This window comes from Labeo rohita, unplaced genomic scaffold, assembly GCF_022985175.1.
Source record: "Labeo rohita strain BAU-BD-2019 unplaced genomic scaffold, IGBB_LRoh.1.0 scaffold_181, whole genome shotgun sequence".
Lineage (NCBI taxonomy): Eukaryota > Metazoa > Chordata > Actinopteri > Cypriniformes > Cyprinidae > Labeo > Labeo rohita.
The window spans coordinates 80,744-101,257 of record NW_026128011.1 but is presented as its reverse complement, the minus strand read 5'-3'; the positions used below and the strand labels follow the sequence as shown (position 1 = coordinate 101,257).

The following is a 20,514-nucleotide window of genomic DNA, read 5'->3' as shown; positions in this document are numbered from 1 at the left end:
TTTGCTGTTGGCCACGTGGGCCTGTTACTCTATCCAACGTTGTCTAGCTGCTTCTGGGGTGTCTGGTTTGCAGGATGCTCCTCCCTTGGAGGAGTCTGATGCTGTGTTATGTTTGACAAGGAGTAAAAAGTTTGTCCTTTCCAGTACTTCTCAGTGGACCTTTGTTCAAGGAGCTCTTTTGCTAGTGTCAGCAACTCCTGTAGCTCAGAAGTGGGTGTGTCCAGCTGTCATTGTGCAGCCTCCATTTAGCACCTGTGCGTGGGCTGTGGAGGAGGATGTTGTGGTGGACTGCTGTTGGACATACCATGGTATTCGCAGGCTGAGGATAACGTTTTTCATGGCTTCTCCCAGTGGATGGTCTGGAACCTGGGTCGGTTGCCATGGCGACATTTCTGTCCTCTGTTGGCTAGTGTCTTTCTGTAGAAGGGCCTGGCATTGTGGAAATGCTGGGTGCCTTCTGGTGCTCGCTTTGGATTCTGGGTTGAGCAGTTCAGAATCAGTGGGGACAAACACCTTTGGTGGAGGCCTTGTGCTTGTTATAGGCCTTCTCATCAAAGTCTGTGGTAGTAAGCATATGGAGTTTCATACCGGCTCTGTTTGGTGGCCAGTGCAGCGATCAGTCCGTGTTCAGACTCTGGGTCTGAGAATTCATGGAATGATGGCTTGTCTTAGCTTCTGGTAGTCTGATTGAACGTCCTGGCTGTTGAGCCAGGAAGCATTGCACCTCTGAGCTAGAGGTGATCCAGAGCAGATAAAGTCTTGGTTGTTCACACATTTCTAAGACTGAAGGAAAAAGACAATGTCTTTCAGGTAGGCATGGACGTCATGGTCTCCTGCAAGTTCTGGTGTAAATGCAAGGATGTTTCTGATCAGTTCTTTGAGTGTCGCTTCATGTGTCACTTCAGAGTTCATGTGAATTAATTCTGTTCCTTCTGCGGCTGCAGAGGTTTCCTGGAAACTGACTTGTGAAGTGTTAAGCAGAAGGCTTTGGTGTTAAGAGGTGTTAAGCTATCTGTATATGGAACGGCTCTGTAGGCCGTGTAAGGTGTGAATAGCTGGTTAGGGGCAGCTAGTGAGGTAGGGGTGCTAAAATTTTGTGCGGACAGCACAAAGAGAGGGTTTGAGTAACTTCGATAGGGCTGTAAGCAGGGGTCAGCTAATGACCAGGCTGTACCTGTAGTCAAATTATTGGTTTGAACAGTACTTGTACCTCATGTAATAGGCCTGACTGCTAAGGAGTAAGGAGAGACAGGAATTAGTCTACTAATAACGTGTACGGTTCATTAAAAGGACATCAGTTGTTAGAACTGCTATGATCCTATACAGAGAGGGAAGATAGTGATGGTCAGAGAAACTAAAATAAGGTGAAAGAAAAATGAAAATATCCTAATAGCTTTAGGAAACTAAAAGGAAAAGTAAATAACTTGATTTAATTAAATTTGTGACTTAATTAAAATCAAATTAGCTGAATTGGTATGTTCAAGCTAAACAAAGGTAAATAAATTAAATAAAATCAAAGAGAGGTAGAACAAAGTCAAAATAAAAATAACACAGTTAAAACCCAAGTATGTGAGGAGGGCCAAACTAACTGAGTCTACACAGAAGGTGATAGCACAAATAGGAGGTGAAACCAAGAGAAAGGGGGAGAGAGAGAGAAGAGGTTCGTGAACGTTACACTTTACACTCCCATGTATCTAAATGTTAGTCGGATGCTAACAGCTAACAGTTGAGGTAAAGGGCTTAGCTTATATGCCTGTACGGCTGCTAAAGAGTTAGCTTTGGCTACACTCAGCTCTACTCAGTTTACACAAGGGTCTGTGACATGAATGCTGTTATCAGATCGAACCGGAAGAGGCTGCTCTCAACTTCTGGGGTCAGGCGTTGATAAGAGACTGATGCTTGTTTACAACAACGAACAAGCTGAGCAGAACTTGTGCTGCTGTGAAACAGGCATGGGAAACTTACACGCAGTCAGTTATGACTTCTCGCATACAACTTAATTCACAAATCAATACAGGACATTCACTTCACAGACAATGGCAAATTACTAGTTAGCTAAGCTAGAATGTCACCATTAATTTGCTATTAGACCTTAATTCAGAGAAATGAAGAACATCGCTCAAATCACCATTAGAATAACTACACTGTAGGAATATTTCTTTGTCGCCCAGTTTTAATATCAATGCAAGTGGGATTTCTTTGCCATGCAGATTATTTCATGCCGCTAATCTGACATTTCCTTGTCAGACAAGACTTGAAAGCTGAGAGTGGAGATTTCTTTGCCCAAAATCAGATTAATTTAGTCATTTATGTGGGCTGCTAATCTGATTGTCTGATTGGTCCAGATGCTACAGCTACATCACCACCACCCGCAATGTATGGGAATTGGAGGACAGGTTGTTGACATTTGATATCAGATAGACAAGAAAACCAGTCACCTCCTTGCCGAATCAATGCTTTGTTGCTTGGCCAATTTTGTTTGCAGGCAAAAGGAGGTTCTACATGTTATAATGAGGGACATCATTATATCTAATAAAAGTCTATTATAATCTACTATAAAAAAAAAAAAAAGTCTACTATAATATAATAAACATTCTGGTGAAGCACCCCAGTCCAAGCCTGCCCTGAGGTGCTGTCACAACAATATAATAATAAAAAGGATTTTTTTTTTTCACAATTCTGAGTTTTTTCTTGCAACTGTGAAAATCTTGCAATTTAAAAATATATATAGAAAGGAAAATTTAAAACACAAAAATGAAGTACGGGGAGAATCTGTGAATTATTCATGATTTGCTGTATTGTAAGAATAACATGAATTCAAAAACTGTAGTCTGATTACAAATAGTTTAAAATGTAATATAGTCTAATTACAAGTATTTCATTTTTTAGAATTGGTTTACAATCCAGATTACATCTGGGGGGTGTTCCAGAAAGCAGGTTATTCTAAAAACAGAGGTAACTTTCAGGGTATGTAAGCAACCATAGCAAATTGCTCTCTGAAGATAACCTGCTCCGGAGAAGGTTGTGTTTCAGGGTTAGCTTATTTCAGAGCGATCAGCGCATGCGTGAACTATACTGACGGGTCTCCAGTGGGCGTGACAGATCACAATAATGTTATATATATAGTTTTATGATACGTAAATTATAAAGCACTAATGTAAGTAAAATATAATGTAGTATATTATTCTAATATGGTTATTATATTTATTCTATTCGCATATATAAGTTATCTGTACAAATCATAAAACACTATTATATTTCATTATATATGTTTAATATATTTTATTATCATCTATAAAAATACGTATCTGATATGACTTGTTATAATTAGCATCAAACAAACAATATAAATCTTATTCTCAAGGATTAGAGATTAAATATAAATAAATAAATAAATAAATAAATAAATAAATAATTAAAAAAAAAGATTGCACAACCACCAATTAGGTGGCGATATGCACTAAGTGTGCAAATTATCTTTTGAAGATAGAAGAAGAAAGAAGCAGTATGGCGCTTTATCTTAGCAGCTGCGTCCGAATTCAAAGATAAAGAAGACCAGAAAAATATTGCTGCAGGTAAAGACACAGAACAAAGAGCACTCCTTAGAAATTTATTGCTAGAGCGTTGTTTTTAAACATCAATATTTTAATGAAAATGTTTTCACAAGGATTAACTATGCTGATTCCTTCTGAGTTTCTTAAAAGCATCATCACACTCTTTGGAACTGCGTCAAGAACAATAGCAAATTCTCTTGGTTTAATTGGTAATTGGAATTTTTAAAGAAATTCAGAATTTGACAACAAATACCCATGAAAATTAACTGTCTTACTAAAATAATATGTTCATTGAACCAAGTATAATAGAATAAAGATTTGTTTTTAAATAAAATATCCTTGTTATTCCATATAAAATAGTTCTGGGGTGAACAATTGTGCTTATACACCAATTTCCCCAGCCGGTCCTCGCTGCAGCCTGTAGCACGATGACGTATTGGATCAGATCCAATACGTATTGGATGTTATACGTGCATGCGCTGTAGTAGGTTTTTTTTTTTTTTTTTTTTTTTTTTTTTTAGCCTGAATTTCATATGTTACCGCTAGGATGCACATATCAGTGTTGTGTCCATTATTAAATGGATACAACAAACACTGTAACATGATTGATATGCAGACATTGCACTGCAAATAGCTAATTACACTCTGAGAGAGTTAGCCTAAATGTCTTTTTGATTATATCCGTCATGTTTACTTAAATTTAATTGGGGATATTAAATTAATTTAGTTTTATTTTATTTAGATTTTATGATATTCTAATATAGCTATTACAAACATTTTCAATAATACTGAAAAACAACAACCATTAAACTTAAATTAATTTAATTTTTTATTGGGACTTTACCTCGCTAATAACACCTCAGTCAGGTCAAAGAAATGTTTTATTAGAAAGAGAGAGTGAGAGAGAGAGAGAGAGAGAGAGAGAGAGAGAGAGAGAGAGAGCTGTCGGAATGGATGGTCTATGTCTTTAGCCATTAGGTCGATCTGTCTCCAGGGATTTCACTTCCATATAATACACAAAAAATAAAAATTGTCATCTATGTGTTAATATACTTTGTCCCCGACCGTGTGTGTATTTATTTGTTGGACATGGGATTAACTATAAAAACCAGGTATAACCCTTTATAACGAGTCTATCGGTTAAAGGAACCCCGACTGACAGGATTGTTTTCCTTCTTTTTATTTTTTATATATAAAAAAAGATGTCAGCATATTTTTGTAGGCCTATAACTTTTATACTCTGTCACGGCACAGAGAGTGAGAACGAAAAATAATATTTGATTCATTAACAAATTATTGACAGAAAGACTAGGTTTGGATCATTTTACCGACTCGGACCTTTGAGTCTCGTTCAGCAAAATGAACGAATCTTTTTTTCGAGTTATTTCGTTCATTTTAGCAAAATATAATAAAAATGTTATGTGTTACTTCCTTAACACATCTACTGCTTACACAAACATTGATCACATTACAAACAAGACAAAACTATAATTCTATAAGAAAAAACGGGTTTTTATGCGTGTAGTCAATAGATTACTGTAGGGTACTTTGCCCATCGCCCATCATAGATCAACTAATTATAGATCTTCATAGACCAACTAACATATTCTATAAAAGTGCAAAATGCATTTGAGAATCGAGATATTTCATAATATAGATAAACACGTCTGGGAATATTTCGAATAAATAAATAAATAAATAAGCAAGCCTATATCAGCCACACTCCTCAACCCACACCCCCTCCCCCATCTTAACATACAAAAATAAATAAATAAAACTAAAAATATGAAATGTTTACTTTTTTTCCCCATTAATTCTCTCCTTTGCCATCCACCCTTGTGGCAAAACACTAATGTATGCTCTGTTCATTATACAGCCATGCTATGGTATTTAAAATTGCATGTTTGGTTACATTTTAAATACAGGATTATATTATATGTATTTTATATATGTATTGTTATATTATATTATATGTATTTTATATATGTATTGTTATATTATATTATATTATATTATATTATATTATATTATATTATTACCTTATATTATATTCTCTAGAATACATGTTAAATACACTTTCCCAAGGGAACAAAACTCTCCAAAAATGAATGAATAGTCTTACCTTTCAGTTAAGAATCAAAATGTAGGCAACAGTTCAAGGAGCACATATGATTTTATAGCACAAAAAAAAAAAAAAAAGAAAGAAAGAAAGAAAAGGCCTGCTCCCTTTTCCGTCATTAACTGGTTAAACCTGAAGCTATTAGTGTTTGTTTAATCTTGTTTTGATTTGATTTGATTTGATTTTGTTTAATGGTTGGGTGGGTAACAGTGAAATTAAAAGCAAGAAATGAAATATAATCTTACAAAAAGAAACTGAAACCCTGCATATTCAGAGAATCTAATGACACAGAGTAGTAAAAACACTTATTCATCAAGAACCAAGAAATATGCCATATTCCTTAGGTGTCCATGTACTATTTGGTGCCACTGTACATGGGTTAAATCATGTTGGTTAAAAGAGAAACATTCAATCTGACATTGACACATTGTACTGTGTTCGTAAATGTTACCTAAACCTTAGGAGTCACTGAGTATGAATTTTTTTCAAGTTGTCATTCAGGAAGTTTTCAGATAGAAGGTTAATTTATAATCATTTGTAATGTTGTTTTCTAGCCCAGTATTAAGGTTAATCAAACGTTAGATTAAAACTAGGCTAAAAAATGCAAATTAAGGTTCTTTTTTTTTTTTTTTTTTTTCTTTGCTTTGCTAATTTTATATACATTTGTATACTATACCTTTTAATGACACCTTTTCAAAGCTTTATTTGAACATTTCAAACATGTTATTAGATAAACTGTTGTCTGTCTTGTTGTCATTTAAAATCCAGACATCATTGGTAATGTTGTTGGTGTAGTGTTTATGCAAACAAAAAGTCATTTTATTTGTTGTTTGTTGATTTTACTAATAAAACTTGGTGAAATTATTTATGTGTCAGTATGTTTTGAATATTTCCAACACATTTTAACAATACTGTGATAATACTGATAACCATGAAACTTTTGGACACTGTAATCGTGATAAGAAATTTTCATACAGTTACATACCTAATTGGTGTGTGTATATATGAATCTGTGTATATATGAAAATATTTTCTGTGAAAGAAGTCAAATGATAGGTGTTATAATTTAAGTTTCAATAGCTTAGAAAAACTAATTGAAGGATCTTGTTTTTTTTTTTTTTTTTTTTTTTTTTTTTTTTTGCCAGGGGTCGACAACCCACAGCTCCTGTTTGTTTGTTTGTCAATTAGACATACATAAATAAATATTATTAGGCCTATTATTATTATTATTATTATCATTTTTACGACATTTGACATTTCTGTCCCCCTCACTTCTGAAATAATTGCTACTCCTCTGTTCTGTAACATAACTAAATATAAAAACTTTAGCTATATGCCGTTTTATCTGTATTTGTTAATCAAATATATTGTGGCTCCATGTGAATTTTAATGTGAATTTCCATGTGAAAGGGCCAAAATGGCTCTTTTGACGTTGAAGTTACAGACCCCTGGTCTAGGCCTAGTAGACATTCTGGTCCTGGTCCATACCAGTTGGTGGCAGTAATGCGTCAGCCAGTAAAAATAAATAACCGCCCATAAACCCTAGAAGAAGAAGAAGAAGAAGTGAAAACGACTCTTGACCTCTAGTGGTCAAAACTGAGGGTATGTATATCTGCTTTCTGTGAGTTTCTGTGAGATGTTGAGCGGCTTTTAGGTTTACAAGGTGGATACACATACATTTGATGCGTGATATAATTTATGTAAAAGAAAACAACATTACTGCAAACCAACACACAAAATATATAACGGATGCTGTTTTTTTATTATTATTATTATTATTATTATTTTTGTTTTTATAACGGATGCTGTTATTGGTGTTGTGGGTGTGTTATAAACAACAGAGAGCGTCATTTAGTGTCACTGCACGTGTGTTAATCTGTTATTATCATGTATCTGAAATCCTCGACACATTTAATGCTCTTTATTTGACTGAAAGTTTGTTTTGTGTGACCCCGCTCATGTTCGCGTGACGTCATAAACTCGGCGGCATCAGGCACGAGCTGTTTAAGTGGCGACTTTGTGTCATTTTTTCCTACTGATGAACGCAGGTGTATTTATCAGTGTGTCAAGTTTACTGCACAGTTTCCGTCCTGTGCTCCAGACACGAACGATTACTCATACTGTTCCTGTTTGTTGCTGAGGGGTGCTGCTATTTAAAATGACCAGGCTTATGGTTTTCACCTGCTGGACCATGAATCCGGTGAAAAGTCCCTCAGGCGCACATCAAACGAGGGACCTGGACACATCTACAGACCAGAATATGACAGAGTCTATATTATATCAGACATGTGGGCTCTTTGGACCAGTAAACAACCAACCAACCACCCACTCACTAAGAGCACACTAGGTACTAACACAACTAACCACAACACCACACTAACCATGTAGTCCTACGTGCTAATGCTTATTTTTCTACTAAAAAAAAAAAAAAAGTGGTTTGTGTCATTTGTTGGATAACACTCCTTCACCCCATCACTCATGTTTTGTTCCCTGATCCTCAGGTGGTGTTACAGAGCTGAAACTGGAGCAGGAGTGAATATCTTGAGTCCACATAGCCTATTTGTGTCTGAACTACCATTATCATTGGAAACTCAAGGTGAGATTTTCTGTTTGATTATGATCTTAATCTCACACTCTAAATTTTAACCATTGTTTTACATATGGACAGGAGCCCTGTTATGCTATTGAAAAAAAATCTATTTTGTTAGTTTCTCATCAAAGCTGATACAAACAAAATGAATGATTAACCACACACAAGTCATGAATTGTAAATCATACATTGCATTTATTCTTTAAATAACACTGGTCGAAAAAACAGGATATAAACATGGATAAAGAATCTGCTTAGAAAGAATAAAAACTACTAAAACTACACTTTCAGAAAAAAAGGTACAAGCTCTAACTGGTGCATTACCTTTTTGCCCATTTAGATATTAATATGCACCCATAAGGGATACATAATAAGCAGATGTACTTTTTGAAAAGATACTGCACATGACAGCTTTTGTACATTTTTTTTTTTTTCTGAGTGTAGTACTGCTTAACTGCAGGATCATTGTTTGAGATCATCATGCACACAATGTATATAATATTTTACATTTTCATACTGTAAATATCACTGTTTGACTGAGATGCTTTTTTTGCCAAAAACAGCAATAATGAGTTTAGTATTTTGTTGTAAAGTGGCCTCCCTGTAGAGCAGAAGTCAACGGTTTCTTGTAATAAATGCATAAATGAAAAAAAAATCCTGTTGATCACACCGATTGACACCTCAGACACACTCACACGGCACACGCTATACACAGCCAAAATACTGACACCTCAGACTCATACTTGCACAGATGCACACTCAAACAGACACTATTGACACCTTAGACACACACTAACAAACTGACATCAAATGCAAACACCCAGCAGTAGACACATTCTCATGCACAAGCTGTTTTTTTTCTGCCGAATATCAAACCACATTTCTGTTTAGTTGTAAATAATGGATACCACAGCAGAGTTCACTTTGTCACCTTTTGAAGGATAGTTTGCATCTATGTTTTGCAAAAATGAAAAAGCTGCAATGAAAATGCTCATCCATAGACTCAGAGTCTGAGGTCGTTGCAGGAAGTTCCTAATGAAAATGATCTGACAATAAGGGTCTTGTACTTAAATGTTGTTCTAAGTTTGATCATCTTCTGATTGCAATTGGTGCATATTCCACACGATCCTCCTCTTCTACTTTCTGTATATAAAAAAGAAGCATAATAATAATAATAATAATAATAATAATAAATAATAATAATGATGATGATGATGATGATGATGATTTTTATTTATTTAACAACAATTTTTTTTTTTTTTTGTAGTACCAAGTCTTGTATAAACACGTGATAGATTTGATAGATCATTATACTATGAAAGCTCATTATTGCCACTAGGCCTGTTGCAATAATCAGTATATCGAGTATATCACACAATATATGCTGAAAGCTGAAAAAAGGCATCATTTCAGGCCTAATAGTGTTTCCTTACACTAAAGAAGAAAAATTAGTATGGCATAATTTTGATGATTCAAGTTAGAATTTATTTATTTTATTTTATTTATTTATTTATTTATTTTAATTGACATTATTTAAACTTTGTATATGATAGTTTCAGTGCTTTAGTTTATAATTTTGATATTTTAATTGCATCATTTCAATTTAGTATGTCAGAATGTCTAATTTTGTCATAATTTACCAGAGCATGATATTTTTTTTTTTTTTTTTTCTTATGTAGTGGAAAATTAAATATTATCAAGACAAAATCAAAAGTACATACTGATCTAGATCAGACTCTCTGCTAAAATTATATGGTAACACTTCACAATAAAGTTTCATTAGTGAACATTAGTTTACTACTTTAGTGAACATGAACTCAGAATGAACAATACTTCTATTGCATTTATTAATTTGATTTATTAATTTATTGCATTTACTAATGCATTATTAAAATCGAAAGTTGTGTTTAACATTAGTCAATGCACTGTGAACTAACATGAACAAACAATGAACAACTGTACTTTTTTTTACCTATATTAATAAATACTGTAACAAATGTATTGTTTATTGTATGTTAGTTAATACATTAACTAATGTTAACCAATGACACCTTATTGTAAAGTGTTACCAATTATACAAATACTCAACAAATGAACAATAAATTGTCTTACCGATTTCTGTGCTTTTCTTTTGTAGAATCTCGTCTCAGCATAAGTGATCTCTTCTTCACGAGTCTCACCTGTTTTAACAATAATAAATGTATTAAAACCACAAAACTTAAATCTTAATTAGTCTTAATTAGATCTGGTTCTTCACAACCTATGTGTTATTATTAGGGCTTTCAAATTTAACACCAAAGTAACACGCAACGATTTAAAAAATGCCACTAACAAATGTAATTATAGCTATTAGGCCTATAACTTTCCCCACACACAAATAGTTCCTAAAACAGTGTGTATCATTACATTTGGAGAAACACATAAATCGCACATTCATTCATTTATACATAAATCAAACCCAAATAGGATATTTAACAAAGTATTTTACATTCTTTGTATTTAATCAGCATGTAAGTTCAACAAGCACAACAAAAGTTATCATTTATATAAATTTTAAAGCACCAGCCACATCTTTACACATGTAAGATTATGTTCATAAAATGGAGATAAGATTTTGTGGGACAATGTGATTATTATTATTATTATTATTATTATTATTATTATTATTATTAAAAAGAAACATTTCTCTTTTTGCTTTCCCAGTGTTGATGCACATTAAGAATTGGAAAATCTGTTTTGTTTGTGCATGCAAGTGAGATGAGTAAAAAAGGACGGTTAGTCTCATTATGTACAAATAGACATTTATTATAATGGTGACAATTTTGAGAATAATTTAAATTAAATAATAAAAAACAGAGCAATCAGATGACTAAAATATTTAAAACATATTTTTTGAAGAATTATTTCTTATTTTACTTGTTTAAAAGGAGAAGATAATACTTGCCTTCTGTATCAATTTTTCTGTGTTTCCTGCAGATGCTGAAGATCACGACTGCAGCTAAAATCAACAGAGATCCCAGCAGCAGCAGAGATCAACACTATCAGAGAGACTGAATCTGGAGGATATGAAGGACAGTGAAAGAGATGTAATGTAAGTGATTGAATCAGTCTGATCTACAACATAAGACAGAGGTTAGCCTAGTAAATATACACATATTGATATTGCTGTACCTGCACATGTGTGACAGAGTTTGCTGATGTCCAGATGTGTGGTCTGGTTGCTGATGGGATTGTTGATCACACAGCTGTAGGTGTTTTTATCCTGATATTCCACCTCCAGAGGTAGAGAGAGACTGATGCTGAGATCAGACACACTGATGCTGGACAATAAACTGTTTCCTTTGTACCAGGAGAGACTCACATCACTCACATTCACCACTGAACACAACAATGAACATGATGATGATGAAGAACAGTTTGAAGAGTTACTGCTGATGACAGGAACAGGCAGATGAGCTGAAAATATGAAACAATAAGAGGAATATGAACACAACAATTGGCTTATTTTCAGTGTTGTGAATTGTAGTAAATAATCAGTGTAATAGATTTAGTGTTGAGTGAGTGTTTAGTGTTTTAACAGTCCTCCTTAAATGTTCTTTGTTCTCGTTCTCATATATGTTCTTGTGTCATATATGTATATATTTGTGTACTGTATGAATGTACCAAGAGCTCCTGAAAAACCGCAACAAATTCTTTGTGTGTGTTTTGCACACACTTGACAAATAAATCTATAATAAATGAATAAAGAGTTTACATCAAAATAAAATGTTAAAGTTCATCTATTTTAAATGTGAATTAAGATTAGAATCAAAATGATGATTTAAATGTAAGTGTACTCCTTGTAGTCCAACAGATTTATTATTATTTTTCTCTAGATTTAAGATTAATACTTATTGGTGTGTCACATCCTTAGAGTTTAATTTCATTTAAAGTGTAAAGGACAATCAATGTTTAAAGTTTTATAATTTATTGGTAATAAATGAATGTTAATTGTTGTAGATGGAAGGTACAGTTTTAGTTGTGCTGGATATTTTCAATACATTTTTTTTTTAAATAAATAAGAGATTAATGGATAGTCTCCAGTAGACTATAAAGTTTCGCCACTTTTTGAGTAGTATGTTTTCATGACATTTGTGGATGTTCATGATTACTGCAGAAGTATTTTTAAATATGTATAAATGTATTTAAAAAAGAAGAAGAAGATATATAGATAAATATAGATAACAGAATATAGATAAATATTTTAATAAACTTACCAGTCAGACTCCAGCAGCACAAACAGAACAAGACAAACTTGTGAAACATTTTCTTCAGTGGTTCAGTGTGTGATCTAACAGCAGAACTGCTAAAGTGTTGTGTGAATTCTCCCCTGACAGCGTTTGACCCTCCTAGTTCACATCCTGCATTTGCATATGATCAGTGTTGGGTTTGTTACTCAAAAAACTTAATATATTACTCATTACTTGTTACTCATTTCAAAAATAATATTATTATTTCACTTATTACTCCCAGCCAGCAGTAATAAGTTACACTAAGAGTTACATTACTGTTCCATTACACCCAAAAAAATTGGTAATCGCATAATTTTTGCAGCCTGTGAAAAGTTAAGATAAATGAAGAGTACAACTTGCTCAAAGTGATGGCAAACCACAATTTTTAAAACGTAACCAACCAAACATGTTTGCATTTGCAGTGGACAAAGTCTTAGTACCACTACACAATTTTATAGTTGTTTTTTGTCATCCTTTCTCTCTACAAAATTAAAATAATGGCTGTATTTCCAGCCGCTATATAATGGGGGCTTCTCCATCTTTCGATAAACCTAGTTTGCTGCTTTGGTGATGTCACGTGTGCATGTGCATGACAATTATGAACACTGATAGGGACGATTGACTTTTTGAATTTTAAATCATTAGCGATTGTGACAAAGAACTAACTAGAGCTTTTTTTTTTTTTTGGATGGTAACTGTAATATTGTTTCAGTTTTCTTAGTAATTAGTTACACTACTAGTTACCAGGGAAAGTAATATTATTACTGTAATGCGTTACTAGTAAATACAGTCATGTGAAAAGGTTTGGACACCCTTTTGAATTCCATATTAGGACATCATTAAAAATAACTGGTCCTTGGCTGGTCTTAAAATTTTGAAAATAAAACACGACAAATTGCAAAAAATTGTGTCATTATTTACTGAAAAAAAAGTAAAGCCAAAATGGAAAAGCCATGTGTGACAAAGTTAGGACACCCTTACTGTTATCATTGGAATTAAGAGGGTAAATAACAGTCAAGCACTGCTGATCAAATACTTTTGATTAACTGATCATTAGTAAGTCTGAGTGCCTCTATAAAAGCATAAGCTTTGTCAGTTTGCTGGTCTGGAGCCTTCAAGTGTGTGTTAACACAATGCCAAGTAGGTAAGACATCAGCAGTCATCTTAGAGAAGCAATTGTTGCTGCCATCAATCTGAGAAGAGTAATACAGCCATTTCCAAACAATCTGACATTTATTCACAAGTGGATGACATTTAATACGACATCTCTCCTTCCAGGAGTGGACGTCCCAGAAAATTCACCCCAAGATCAGACCGTGTAAAGCTCAGAGAAATGGCAGACAACCCAAGAACTACACCTCAGACTCTACAGGCCTCAGTTAACATGTTAAATGATGAAGTTCATGACAATACAATTTGAAAAATATGGGACAAAAATGACATGTTTGGAAGGCTTGGCAGAAGAAAGCCTCTTCTATCTAAAAAAAACAGTCTTCTAGAATAATGTCCTTTGAACAAATGAGACTGAAGTGGAGATGTTTGGCCATAATGCACAGCATTACATAGGTTTGGTGAAAACCTAAAGAGCATATCAGCACAAACACCAAAAGACAAGCATGCTGGAGGAGGGCTGATCATTTTGGACTTGTTTTGTAGCCACAGGACCTGAGCACCTCACAGTCATTGAGTTGGCCATGAACTCCTTGGTATATCAAAGCAGAGTCAAATGCGACAGCATCTATCCAACATCTAAAGTTGGGCCAAAATTGGGTCATGCAACAGGACAATGATCCCAAGCACACCAGCAAATCCACAACAGAATGGATGAAAAGAAAAGAATCAAGGTTGCGACAGCCCAGTCCAAGTCTAGAGCTCATCCTGACTCAAATGCTGTGGTGAGAGCTGTGCATAAACAAATGCCCACAAACTTTAATAAACTGGAGCAGCGTTGAAAATAAGAGTGGTCCAGATTCCTCCAGAACAATGTGAGAGACTGATAAAGTCACACAAAAAATTAATGATTCAAGCTATTGCTGCTAAAACTGGATCTACAGGCAGTTGACTCATAGGGTGTCCTAACTTTGTCACACATGGTCTTTTCCTCTTGGCTGTATTTTTCTTAAATAAGTAATGACACTGTGTGATATGTCATGTGATAATGTTTACATGAGGATTTATTTTCCAAATTTTAAGACCTGCCAAGGACCAGATAATTTTTTATTACGTCCTGATACAGAAAACCATGAAATTCAATATGGTGTCCTAACTTTTTCATATGACTATAATTACTGCCTAACACTACATATGATATTATGGCTGTGACTAACAATTGTTTTGGTAATCGAGTAATCTGTCGATTATTCTGATGATTAATCAAGTAATCTGATAAGTAGAATTTTTTTTTTTTTTTTTTTTTTTTTTGTAGTAATAAAATAGACCTAAGTAAACAATAGCCTTTAAAATCACTTAAATACATATATAATATCAATGAGGCAATAATAGTTAGTTCAAATAAAATATCAAAAGCAAGTAATCATATTGTTTTATTGAACAAAACTATAATGTTTCATAAACAATAGAGCTAATGTAATTACGCATTATAACAAATGTCTGACAATAGTTTTTCCTTGTTTTTAATATTGACTAAAAAACATTTAACTCAAATATTTATTCAACATTTGAGCAACATTTAATTCAACTGTCCACTTGTTCTTTAATATTTGACCATTTCTTTATGATATAATTTTTTTTTTTTTTTTTTTTTTTTTTTTTTTTTTGGTATTTTGCTGATTAATCAACATGAGCAAAAATTTTTTTTTTTTTTTTTTTTTTTTTTAAATAGAATACTCAAACAGAATCGAGGAATTGAGCCCTATATGATAATTCATCAAGCCCTTATTAAGATTTTTAAATAAAAATTAGGGATGCACGACACTACCTGACCGAAATTGGAATCGTCCGATAATAGCTTTAATTGTAAATATCGGCATCTGCCTCTTATGAAAAATTACGCCGATATGTCTTGCCGATAAGAGGAACTGTTTTGGATCACTGCATTTAATGACACTTTCGTTGTCTGTGATAGAGAAAAACAGTAATGTAACAGGTTTTATGAGGGTAAATTTAAGACTTTTTAAAGACCTTTTAAAGACCAACTAACTTCTCTATACAGTATAGTTCGAGTTTTACTTTCAGCAATTCAGCATCTAGCAGTTGTTTGTTTTTAGTTTGAGTTTTACCTCTTTTCTTCACTTTCCTTCGGTTTTAAGTAGATTGTAAAAGCGTTGTACGCATTTTACTTTCACTTTTAAATTAGCGGCATTAACGTAACGTAACAAACTTTTATTAAAAAAAGAAAAAAATAATACACCACGTTATATGCCTTAAATAAAATAATAACTTACACAAAGTTTAATAGGTATACAACTGAAAATCTGTATAAATAAGAAAGGTAGAACGTTTATTAGCGAAAGTTTTGAAGCACAGCATACACCTTGATGTAATATATAATAATAATAAAAAAATATAGCTGCAAGCAGCAGTTGTGGTGCCAAGCACAAAAGAGGCACAATGAGGAGCTAAGCACGGCATGGAGCAACAGACCGACTACAATGAGTAATTAAAGCCATTTTAGGATGATATCAGTTGAAATGGCTGAAAAATCATAAATACAACCAAAAATATAATTTAATGGCTTATCACTTTTGAACAATAGGTGGTGATGTTTTCAAATTGATGTGGCGTGTTCTGTGTGAGGTGACAATGACACACACAAAATTTGGTGTCATTATGTCAAAGCTTTACAGAGATACAGCCTCAGAGTCATTTTGGCATCATGCGTCAAATGTGTGGTGGTGCTGTACGAAAACGGTTTTGTCTATCAACACAAAATCAGTGACTTTGTGTAAGCACAGTCTGAAGATGATTTGAGTCAAATTTGGTGAAAGTCAGACCAACGGTCTAGGAGGAGTTCAAACAAGTAGGTTTTGTACATTAATCAAGATGGCGGAAAGGCAGTTCAGCTAACTGTGGTATAATTGATATGTATGTTGTTTGCATGACCCAAGGAATATTTTGAGAAGTTTTATTACAATAGGCTAATGCAATCAGAAGTTATTAGCATTTTTGGAAATTTCATTATTAATGTTTAATGAATGGTGTATTACTTCTGACCAAAAGATGGAGCTGTTAGCAAATTGATGTGGCGTGGTCAATGTGAGGTGACAATGGCACATATAAAATTTGGTGTCAATATGTCAAAGCTTTGCAGAGATACAGCCTCAGATGTTGTTTGGCATCTTTCCAGCAAATTCGTTGATGAGCTAAACGAAAACCGTTCTGAAATCCATAACTTTTTGCCAGCATGGTCTGAAGATGATCTGAGTCAAATTTGTTGAAAATCGGACTAACAGTCTAGGAGGAGTTCAAAAAAGTAGGTTTTGTACATTAATCAAAATGGTGGACAGGAAGTTTGGCCAATATTGGCATAATGGGCATCAATGTTCTCGTCTTGACCCAAGGAATCTACTGAGATCACTTTCATTACAATAGGCTAATGTAAGCAGAAGTTATTAGCATTTTTGTACATTTCTTCATAACTTTTGGCCACAAGGTGGCACTGCCACCAAGCTTTTTGAGTACTGTCAGGGCATGGTGCCGAAGACACATACCGAGTTTCATAAACATACGTCAATGCGTTTGTAAATAATAGCAAAATTCAATATGGCCGACACCCATAATGGCTGACATGGGAAAATTGGGTATGGTTTGACTCTGCATGATGCACCAAATCTAAAGAGACCAGTTTTGTGATTTTTGGCCAGGTCATGCTTGTTATAACACACAATAAGTTTGGTCTCAATACGCAAAACCGCTGCAGAGATAAAGACTCACATCCATTTCTGCGTGCTTTTCGTAGAATTCATTTGCATGTTATTCGAATTCCATAACTTTTTGCCAGCATGGTCCGAAGATGATCTGAGCAAATTTTGGTGCCAATCTGACAAACCGTCTAGGACAAGTTTGAAAAAGTAGGTTTTTCGAACAAAAAAAAAAAAAAAAAAATAATAATATAAAAAACTAAACCTTAAGATTTTTGAATTTTGGACTTCATTCGAGCCAAGGATTCAGAGGAAAAAATTCCTTCTGTGCCTTACGGTTCAAAAGTTATTATCATAAAATGATTGAAAATTTGGACAAGTGGTGCAGCTAGAGAGTTTGAATTAGAGACTCCAAACTTGCTGTGGTTAATGTTGGGACTGATTCTATCAGTGTGCCAAATTTCACAACTTTCCCACAAACAGCTCTATGGGCTGCCATAGACTCAAGAGTTCACATGATAAATGAAATCTGATCTGTGATGTGACTGTTGTTCGGCACACTGCATGGAGCAGCTGCGTTCAGTAATGGTATTGTCTGTTCTCAACTGAACTAAATATTTTTTTTTTTTATTTTTCACTTTAAAATGAAACACACAAGGAAACAATCCCACATGAAAATTAATGCCATGATGATTGTATGAATTTAAGACTTGCTGCTCTGATTTAAGACCTTTTCAAGGCTTTTTAAGACCTTTTTTAAGGCCAGCGGAAACCCTGTTAAAAATGTATGTGCATTTATAATGCTATAATTTGTATTACATTACCTTTGGTTTGGAAAGAAAAGGAAAGGAAAGGAAAGGAAAGCGGGTGACTTGTGGCCAAGTATGGTGACCCATACTCAAATTTGTGCTATGCATTTCACACACAGCAGTGAGTACTGAACAAACACACACACCGTGAACACACCTGAAGTAGTGTAGCCATTATCTGGTGAGGCACCTGGGGAGTAGTTGGTGATTCGGTGCCTTGGTCAAGTCATTGTATTGAAGGTGAAAAAGGGTGTCATATATTCAGTCCCCTTCACCTTATTATTTTATTAAACAAAATTATTGACTGAAAATCTTGGGGTTTACTTCAAATCAATATATTAGGTTTTTAGGGAAAAAAGGTAATTGTGAGGTTTTTTGACTTGTTTTTTTCTTGCAGCTGTGAATTAAAAGCTTGTAATTTAAAAATAAATATAGAAAAAAAAAAGTTTACATTTACAGTGTTATATCATGTAATATAATGTAGTTACAAGGTTTTTTTTTTTTTTTGTTTTTTTTTAATTTTCAGAATCAGACTACATGTAATCATTTACAGCCCAGCTCTGTATATGACTGAGAACGGCAGCATCATAGCGCACCCTATCGTGTAAAAGTAAGATGTTCTTGGAGAAAGGTGATTTTCTGCTTTGAACACTAGAGAGCGGTGATGTCCTTGTGCTGAATTTGTCACTTTTCTCAATAAACAGGAGTACATAGAGCAGTGAAATCAATCAAGTGGGATCAATATTTAAAAAGTTAGTGAATTTCCATGCTAAAAATAAAACATGCATTTACATTTCTGAATGTTCTATATTTCAATAGGCCTATTATTTGTAAACCACTAAATTAAACGGTGGTATTTGATCATTTTTGGGGCAGCCATAGCCTAATGGTTAGGGACTCAGGCTTGTAACCAAAAGACTGCGGGTTCGAGTCCCAGATCCAGCAGGGATTAAGGGTGGAGGAGTGAATAACCAGTGCTTTCTCCACCCTCAATACCACGACTGAGGTGAGTCACTTGAGCAAGGTCTCTATACAGCTCTGGGTGTGTGCACGTGTTTGTTCACTACTCACTACTGTGTATGTGCACTTGGATGGGTTAAATGCAGAGCAAAAAAGATACGAGTATAGATGACCATACTTGGCCACACGTCCCGTCCTTTCCTTTTCTTTTCTTTAAAGCTGCATTTTGACTGTTAGAAATACATGCTTTGTTTATTTAAACTTTAAGTAGAATTAAATGAATAGCAATCCTGGCATAGAATAAAGTCGCGATTAAAGCATGACAAGACTCTTAAAGGTTCCACTTTCTCCTGTTCTTTCCCTGACCGCGACAAAGAAGTGAGTCTATACCGCAAAAGTCTGCGGTCTGCACTCTTTCTTCCAGTTTTGCAGATGTTATAGGGACTGAGTTTCCATTCACGTTCATTGCAAAGAAAAAAAAAAGCCAAAATGGTGAACAGTGACCAAGACTGTGATTCTGCCTAAAAGAAACTAAAAGAAAGCAGGATTGTAACAATACGGTTATTATTATTATTCGGTTCATTTTTGAAGAACTAGCCTAATCATTGAAGATAGTAATAGTAGGTCAAATGATAAATTTATCTTCGTTCGCGTAAACCACGTGACAGGAGAAAAGCAGTGAAAGTGATGTAATGTGACAAAAGAAAAAGAAATCGCATTCAAACGCATGTTAATACCAGTTGTAAACGACTGACCACTTGTGATCTGATCTCATTCCCAGGCAGGTCTCTCTCGTTCGATTTCCGGAATAAATATATGAAGAGTTTGGTTCCAAAACGCTATAAATCCTTTTTGATTAATTTTGGGTAAAAATGTGTTTTCTTTATCAAGAAATTGGCTAGATGAAAACCACTATTTTCTGTTTTAAACTTTCACATTAGGTTATAATAACATTAAAAATTCAATTCAAATGCAGATTTTGATTTTCAGAAATTTATTATAAAAACTATAAAAACTTTTTTCCCCCTTCCCCACAAAATGCAATAAATCCATCAGGTCTCTATGCTTACTTTTCTTTTTAGGAGCAGTCAAAATTTTAGAAGCACCTTCTAATAAATAATCAAAAAATCTAATTAAAAATTAGCCTTCCCATTCGGAGGTGATATTTGACTCCTTAAAGTAAATAGAGGGGGATATATATATATATAATATAAGATATATATTTTTATTTGAATATGTGAAAAGGTTTTCAAGCATACTGCAATGTAGTTTAAGAGAAAAAGAAAAATAAAGAAAAGAGACATTGAATACAAATACTATCCGTTAAAACTGTTTCTGTGTATGCGTCTTATTCAGGCAGTTAGTGACTGAATTGAGATTTGAACTGACAC

General features: G+C 34.0%; 2 protein-coding genes and 1 long non-coding RNA gene across 4 annotated transcripts in view; 1 reads left to right on the top strand and 2 right to left on the bottom strand.

Annotated features, from left to right (window-relative positions):
* The window catches only part of LOC127158958 (sterile alpha motif domain-containing protein 9-like), a 22,524-nt gene extending 16,828 nt beyond the window's left edge, over positions 1-5,696 (bottom strand). Inside the window, exon 1 of the mRNA XM_051101899.1 lies at positions 5,677-5,696. The gene's annotated coding sequence lies outside the window, so the exon portion shown is untranslated. The remainder of the gene's footprint in view (positions 1-5,676) is intronic.
* LOC127158965 (SLAM family member 5) overlaps positions 1-12,568 on the bottom strand; it is a gene marked incomplete at its 3' end in the record, with an annotated part of 44,077 nt that extends 31,509 nt beyond the window's left edge. The window contains exon 1 of the mRNA XM_051101905.1: positions 12,520-12,568. Coding sequence (XP_050957862.1) covers positions 12,520-12,568 — 49 coding nt within the window. The remainder of the gene's footprint in view (positions 1-12,519) is intronic.
* LOC127158961 (uncharacterized) lies at positions 7,466-11,941 on the top strand. 2 transcript variants are annotated; one of them, XR_007826326.1, is made up of 4 exons: positions 7,466-8,020; positions 8,175-8,269; positions 11,240-11,354; positions 11,509-11,941. It is a non-coding gene; the product is annotated as an uncharacterized LOC127158961 (long non-coding RNA). The 2 variants fall into 2 exon arrangements; XR_007826325.1 differs by having other exon boundaries at positions 11,452-11,935.
* Positions 12,569-20,514: the final 7,946 nt, after the last annotated feature.